This window comes from Gallus gallus, chromosome 20, assembly GCF_016699485.2.
Source record: "Gallus gallus isolate bGalGal1 chromosome 20, bGalGal1.mat.broiler.GRCg7b, whole genome shotgun sequence".
Lineage (NCBI taxonomy): Eukaryota > Metazoa > Chordata > Aves > Galliformes > Phasianidae > Gallus > Gallus gallus.
Window position 1 is genome coordinate 794657 of NC_052551.1, and position 7736 is coordinate 802392.

The following is a 7736-nucleotide window of genomic DNA, read 5'->3' on the forward strand; positions in this document are numbered from 1 at the left end:
GCCCGAGGAGCTGGGGAAGAGCTGACACGGACGGGCTGACAGTGGGCTGAGACCTCCCTGGGAGCGCGGGACTACGAGGTTCCTTAAATGCCCGCAGCCCCACAGCTGTCAGCGGGGGCCGCATCCTCCGTAGCACGCACCCGCAGCCCGTACCACGCGTGCGGTGATGCATCCAAACGTCTCCCCGCACCCATCCCTCTGCCCATCCTGAAGCGCAGCTCTCATCAGCAAAGGCAGTAAATGGTGTTTAAGCTGATTTTGCAGATAGGTTTGGCTTCAAAACCAAATCGATTGCTTTCGGGAGGAGCTGCAGCAGGGCAGCGAGGCGGGAGGGACATGGTGTGAAGATGGGGCACGAGCGGCCCTAATCCAAACCCCAAACCCCAAACCCAGGGCTGCGCCAGGCAGGGAGGGAGCACAGAGCACACTGCTGTGTCACACCCATCAGACTTTATAGGCTGCTTCAGCTTTCTGAATCCCGTAGATCACAGGCTCTAAAGCCATAAAACAGCCAAAGAGGAGGAAACAAAGTGTTCTTTTCTTTCTTTCCTAAAGGAAGGGAGTGTGGGAGGAAAGGGGAGAGCTTCCTTCTGTGTTAGGTCCTCTGGGAGAGGGATTGCACTGCTTTGAGCCAGCCGGAACTCCCCCGGCCAGCACTCCCCGGGCTGCCTGCCCCTGTCTGGACCCTCCTGCTGAGCAGGGTGAGCAGCGGCGCGTGTGGGGGAGCCTGGCTGGGATCCCGGGGCAATGGGAGAGGACAGGCAGGCACGCGATGGCAGCACCAGCACGGAGCAGGGTGCCGTCCCGGCCAGGGGGAGCCTATGGTGGGGCTGGGCAGCGAGGGGCAGGGGCGTGGGTGGCACGTGCGGGAGGCGGGGGGCGGCTCTCAGCTCTAATCGTCCTTGTCCTTAGCTCCGTGCTTCAGGATGCGGGTGAACTCCACATAGTTGAAGTTGCCCTTCTTGTCGATGGGCGCCTCCCGGTACATCTCGTCCACCTCCTCGTCAGTGAACCTGTCTCCCATGGTGGTCAGCAGTTCACGCAGGTGGTCCTCGTGAATGAACCCTGTGGGGATGGCAGGGACGGCATCAGTGTGTGAGGGCAGCATGAGTGGGGACCCCCCCATTGCCCTGCTGCCGGCCCCGCCCACAGCCTCAGAGCCGCCTGCAGGCGCTCCCCACTGTACCTGACGCCTCCTCGTCAAAGCAGGCAAAGGCATTGCGGATTACATCCTCCGGGTCGGTGCCATTCAGCTTCTCCCCAAACATGGTGAGGAACATGGTGAAGTTGATGGGCCCCGGTGCCTCACTCATCATGCCCTCCAGGTACTCGTCGGTGGGGTTCTTTCCTGCCGGGCACAGGCAGTGTGTTGGTCCCGTCCCCGAGGCCAGCCCCATGCCCATGCTGCCTGCAGAACTCAGCTATGGCAGATTCCCAAGGATTTTTCCTTTTTTTTTAGGCATTACCTGCCAAACAGTGCCTGAGCTGACCACAACCTCCCCAGGCTGCCCTGGGGATGTGCCCCTGCTGCTGGCCCACCAGACTGGGATGGAGCTCACCATCCACAGCAGCTGCCCTTCCCCAGGGCTGCACTCTGAGCATGACCCTGAGCATGACAGCCTCCAGTGCTCCATGCCCCTGCCAGCCACCAAGTGCCAAAGGAGGTGGGTTTGGGGGGCTCATTCATTCATGCCGTGAGCACAGGGATAGGTTTCCACAGCATCCACTGTTCCTGCTCAGTCTCTCTCCATGTCACTGTGTCCCAAGCATGGCTCCCAGTAGAGCACTAGGGTTGGCCTCTGCCAAGCACAGCCCTCATGCACTCAGTGCATGGCCCTCTTGTGTTTTCTCTCCCAGGTGGGACCTTCAGAACAGGTCCAGCCACCAGATCAATGATTGGCAGAGCTCCCAGCACGACGTGGGGCCAAGAGAGGGACAGCGAGGAGACAGGCTCTGGGTGGGCAGTACGGCTGCACTGCTGGGCTTGGTCTCATCCCCAAGAGCTTCTGTGCCAGGCAGTGCTGAGCCAGAGCGGCCCGGAAGCGCACATCTTCCCCAAGCTGCCAGCCTGCTCTGTTGGCCCTGCCTGGCTCAGTGCTGTTACCAGTCCCACCAGGACCCACCTGCTGCAGCCCCCTGCCAGCACAGACACAGACCTCACCCATCCACAGCTCAAAGCCATCTCCCATGTGGGACACTGTGGCCAGCAGGAGGCAGCATCCTGCTCCGTCCCGTGTGGAGGAGCCTGTGGGTGCCGGGTTGGGAGCCCCCTCCCCGCACTGACCCAGCCACGCGAGCTGGCACGGGACAGGTCTGTCCTGTCACACAGGCTGTGAGCAATAAAAAGGCTTTGTCCTGGTGACATTTTGGGGTGGCACCACTCCAGCCCCCAGCTGCTCCTTGTGCAGAGCTGCTCCAGTCCCAGCAGAGGCAGCGACCTGTCCTTACCGGTGAATGCAGCTGTAAGAACAACAGACCCTTGGGCACCACCACAAGCACACTTTCAAGGCCAACATGTGCACCAGAAGACATCTCTCCAGTTTTTACAAAATCAAACTGGCCCAAAGCAGAAACGCTGCGCCCCAATACCACCCCAACAGTGGGCTCACTGCACGGTGACCAGGACTCCTTACCAAGCGCTGGCTAAGGAGGCGTGAGGGGAAATGGGACCAGGGAATATGGGGGTCAGGGGGAGGGTCTCCTCACCCATGGAAGCCAGCATGTCATGCAGATCCTCCTTGTCAATGAACCCGTCACGGTTCTGGTCGATCATGTTGAAAGCTTCCTTGAACTCCTGGATCTGTGACTGGTCGAACATAGCGAAGACATTGGAGGTGGCGCGCTGCGGGCGCTTCTTGGTGGTCTTGGCTTTGGCACGTTTGCTGGACATGTTGGCAGCTGGGGTGGTACCTGCAGGCAGGGCAGGGCTGTCAGAGGGGAATGGACGGACACAGCTTCCCTGTGTTGCTGCACAAATGCCGCTCATCAGCTCTATCCCTCAGTTTCACTGGCAGTCACCAAGTTCGGCCACAGTGAGATAATGTGGTCGCAGGATAGGATGTGGGGACGGGGGAGACCAGGGCTTTGCTAAGTGCCCCGCGAGGTTCCAGGAGCAGCTCTCACTGCCCCCCTCCCAGCGCGCTGCAGGGCTGTCCCCATGCCCCCCCCCCCCTTCCTCTGCCCCCAGACCTACTTATTGGCTGCCCCCTCTGCGCCAAACCCAGCACCACCGGGGTGCCTTCCAGGTGCTACCTCGGGTTTTGATGCAGCCCCTCCACGCCACGGCTGCCCCGCGCTGTGCAGACACAATCACCCCCTCCTTGTGCAGGAGCAGCCCCCGCCTCGCAGGGCCGAGGCTCTCCTGGTGCCCGGGGTTATCGCTGTGGGCGCATTCCTCGCGTGCCACAGCCTCCCCGCCCCCTCCACCCCGCTCCAGCCGCCCGCACCCGGCTCCGTCCACGGGAGAGTTCCAAAGGCCGGTTTGGGGCGAGGACGGTGCCGGGGGGTGCTGGGGAGCGGCCGTGGGACGGCGGGCACAGGGGGCCGCGTAGCTGGTACATATAATGAGTGGCAGGAGACGAGAAGAGCCAGGCAGGAGGGCAGGGAGGGGTCAATAGCAAGATCTCTGCCACTGGACGGACGGATGGACGGCCCCCAGCGGGCTCAGCCGGGGCAGCGTGTCCCAGCGAGGACAGCATTGCGGACGGCCGCTGCCTTGCGATGCGGCGAGCAGATCGGCTCCGGGATGAGCAGGCGGTGCCTGAACCCCTTCAGAGCCTTCGAGCAATGGTTTGGTGCCCCCCGGCGCTGCCGGGCCGGGTCAGTGTCTGATACACCTGCCCTGTGGGCACCAGCGCCCAAACCCAATCCTTATGGAGGGCCCTGGAGCAGTGGCCACCACCTGCTGCCCAGGAAGAGGATGCTCAGACCTCTCCCGGTCAAATCCCGAAAAGTGCAGCTGAGCAAGCTGCCACCAGGGACAGATCTGACACAGGGACCTTCCCGGCATCAGCTGCCACTCAGCACGGCCCTGAGAGAGAACGTGGCTGAGGTCAACCCACTGCCACGGCACTGCCCCAATCCTCCTGCTTCCACCACGGCCACTGCTTTGCAGGCAGCCCCATACCTCAGCTTCCCCATCGGGGACAGGGAGTTCCCGCCTGCTGCACGGCAGAGAACAGTAGAACAGTGCTAACAGACTGTGAATGAATTCCTCAGTGGAGACGAGGAGCAGAGTGTGCACCCCGTGCCTTGGTGGCAGCGCTGTCCCTGGGTTCTGCCTGCTCTGGCAGGGGACGCAGAGCAGCGGAGGGCCACATCATGCTGCATTAAGCAGTGCAAAGCAACAACAGCACCGTGCTGCGTGCCAGAAGCAGCCCCTGCCTGAGCCCAGCGTGCACCTGCCTGTAGCCCTCCCAGCACCATGGGCACCAGTCTGTGTGGGGGAGCTCAGGCGACCCCCTCCCCCCCAATCTGCTGTGCCAGGGCAGACCCGGCAATAGAAGTTCTGCCGGCAGAACGCAGCTCAGCCAGCACTGTGCACCCCAGTCACAGAGAGCAACGAGCAGAGCTATTACTGGAAGAATTAAGCAGGAGTTTTGCTCTCATCACATGCATTAATACTACCCAAATATTTACACTGCCCCAGCTGTGACCAGATAGCACGAGCACGGCTTGGCACGAACCCCCTGAGATGGTTCTCACTGGGGGGACTAAGTGCAATTTGGGCAGTGCGTGGCTTTTTTTTTCTGTTTGATTCCACTGTTTGATCAAAAAAAAAAAAAAAAAAAAATTCCCTGGGAAGGCATTTGGTCCTAAGGGCCATCTCAGCTCCTCATCATTTCATTTCTGCTTCTTGGGGCTGTCTGTGGCTCAGAAGGAGACTCTGGGGCTGGGTTTGGGGAAGGTGCCTCTGTCTGGAGGAGGAGAGCTGTGCAGCTGACCCAGGCAGTCCATGCCCTGCTGGAGGGCCCAATGGCAGCTCTGCACCACGCAGCCCCAGGGTCTGGCTATGCGATGCTGGCTGCTCAGAAAACCCAGTGCCAGAACAGTTTGGACAGTGCTGGGCCATAATGCACTGCACGCTGCAGGGCCGTGCATCCAGCTTCTCTGCAGCAAAAGGAAAAGCCACAGTGACGAGCCCTGCTCCAGCAAACGGCCCATCCCCGGGCTGCGCCAGCCCAGGACCTGCACACCACCGGCAGCAGAGCCATGGAGCTCAGCGCTGCTATGAAAGCAGCCACCAGCTCACCTTTGCCCTTCTGCAGCCTGCCTCCTGCCTCACAGGGCTCGTACCTTCCCCTCTAAAGAGGCAGCCCCACACAGCCACGGGCCCAGCCTGAAAAGTTACCTTAGAAAATAGCTGCAGTTTTAAAGAGAAAGAGCAAAGATGGGTCGTTATCATTAAAATAAGCGACCATCCATTTCCTTGTTGGTAAAAAGCAAGTGGCTTCACCTCAGTGCAGTTCCCGGCCACAGTGGGGGAGGCAGACAAGCTGAAGGGACATCCCCATGCTGCCAGGGCATGAGGCCCTTCCCAGCCCCTCCTGCCCACACCACATCTCGTGAATCACTTAAGCCTCTTATCCCAGCAAAAAATAATAAACCAGAAGAAAGCTGCTGCTGGGTGAGCAACTGCAGGGGCTCCTGGTAGGCCTGGCTGGCATGAAGCAGATGCCTGACACAGAGGGGACAAGGGGACCTCGGCCTTCCAGCTGCAGTGCAGCTCAGCATGATGCAAATACGATGCTGGGTACTCCTGTGCTGCCAAGGGTGTCCCAGGGGTGGCTCCTCCAAGGCTGGGTATGCAACTGCAGGGAGTGCTGCACAGCTCTGCCACCATGCAGGACTGCTTGCGGGAGGGAAGGACATCATCTGCACAACACGCCAGCGCTCAGACACAGGGCACACATCTCCTGGGTGTTCTGGGCTCTGGAGGGCAGGGGAAGGGCGATTCAAACAGCCTGCATTGCTCCCGGGTACAGCCCCGTGGGGATAAACAATGGCCCCTTTGAGAGTCTGTTAAAGCAGCAGCAAGCCAGAACACGCAGCCTTTACTCAAAGGTGAGTGTGCTGGAAGCTGAGCTGCCCATTCCTCCCCGCTGCTAGAGCAGGATGCCCCGGCCACAGGGTGCAGCACCGCTCAGCTCTGTCCTCGCTGCACACACAGGATGTTCAACCACGCAGACACTGCCTGCATGTGGAACCACACCACCCATGGACCTTCTGCCATGCCCAGGGGTGGGAGCAGAGGGCAGTCCAGCAGTGCGGGGCAGGAAGGCTGCCCTGCCGTCTTCCCAGGGAATGAAGGAGCTCACCTCGGGGGGGGGATCCGGCCTCAGTGCGTTGGGGGGAGGTGACAGCAAACTCCTCCTACAGCAGCGCAGAGCCTGCCAGTGACGAGGGAAAAAATTCAAGTGACTGAAGAAACCAACCATCTTTGGTAAGCAGCAGCGGTTGTTGACACTTCAGGATGTTCCGCTCCAAAGAATGCTGCCCCGGCCACTGCTCCCTCCATGGCTAAGAACCTCCCTGGCTTTTATCGCGTTCGTAACATTTTGTACCAAAAAGGCATGCAGGGAGCAGAGCGGAGGAAGCCAAGGGGACCTAAAGCCTTCATGGACAAAAAAGTTCCCCCGTCTCTGAGGAAAAAGAGCTAAATAAAGCTTTTCTGCCTTCTAACAGTTTATTGCCTGAAGTTGCTCATAGGTCTCACGGGAGATCTCTGGAGCGTCACGCACGCATCTGGGTTTGGGCTGCGGCCGTCAGTAAGACCCGGGGGAAAAGCAGACGCTCCGGGCAGGAACGAACAGCGCCCCGTGAGAGCGCGGGATGGGTCCCGGCCGCGGTCACCGCAGCCGCCGAGAGCTGCGCTCGAGACCGCTCCTCGCCTTCCCCCGGCGGACGCCTCGTGCGGGACGGGGACCCCGCAAGGGGCGCGGGGCTCATCCAGCACCGTCGCCCCCTCCCCCCTTCCCCCAGGCTGCAGCAGCGCGGCGGTGCCCCTGGCTGTGCCCTCGTGCCCCGCCGCCCTCTCCCGAGCTGCAACCCGGTGCTGCCCCGCATCCCTCCCGCTCGCTGCTTCGGGGCCGCCCGGCTCCCTCTCGCCTCTCCGCCGTCCGGGGCCGCGGGGAGGTCCGGCCGGACGGCAGAGCTCTCACCTGGGCCGGAGCGGGGCAGCTGCGGAGCCGACGGCGCTGCTCTGCGCTCCCGGCCGGCGGCACGGCCCTAGGCGCGGGCTGGGGTCGGGGCGGTGCCGGACCCCTCGTCCCGCCCCTCCCGGCCCGGCTCGGCCCATACAAGGCAGAAGAATGCGGCAGGGCCGGGGTGGTGGGGCGCGTTGTCGGCCGTACATAGACGGGAGGACGGCCGGGAGGCTCACGCGTGGCCGCTGTCCCGGGAGATGGAGGGGAGTACCCACAGGTGACCCTAGCCCAAGGCTCGTGGGGGCCCCGACGGCGACCTGGGGGGATTTGCCTTGGGTCCCCGGGGCCAGAACTCGGCCTGCAGAGGGGTGAGGGTGTGCGCGACAAAGAGCTAACGGGCTGTGATTTACGTCTAGCCGCAGCCCTCAACCCCCCCCCCCCCCCCCCCCACTGGGTATTGCTGCTCTGGGACTGTATAGCTGTGGGGCTGTGCAGAGTCTGTGCTGAGCCTGAGCTCCACGTGAGGCCTTCCCGAAAAAGTTTGCCTTTTAAAGAAGAGAAAGGAAAGGAATAAAAAAGGAAAGAACATAT

The 7736-nt window shown here is 61.6% G+C and overlaps 1 protein-coding gene across 3 annotated transcripts; it reads right to left on the reverse strand.

Annotated features, from left to right (window-relative positions):
- Positions 1-431: 431 nt before the first annotated feature.
- Positions 432-7203, reverse strand: MYL9 (myosin, light chain 9, regulatory). Of its 3 annotated transcripts, XM_015296240.4 has the most exons (5): positions 7161-7203; positions 6318-6389; positions 2707-2910; positions 1187-1348; positions 432-1065 (listed from the first exon to the last, which is right to left on the reverse strand). In XM_015296240.4, exons 3-5 carry the CDS (start codon positions 2888-2890, stop codon positions 893-895), a joined length of 519 nt encoding a protein of 172 aa, XP_015151726.1. In that variant the 5' UTR covers positions 2891-2910; positions 6318-6389; positions 7161-7203; the 3' UTR covers positions 432-892.
- Positions 7204-7736: the final 533 nt, after the last annotated feature.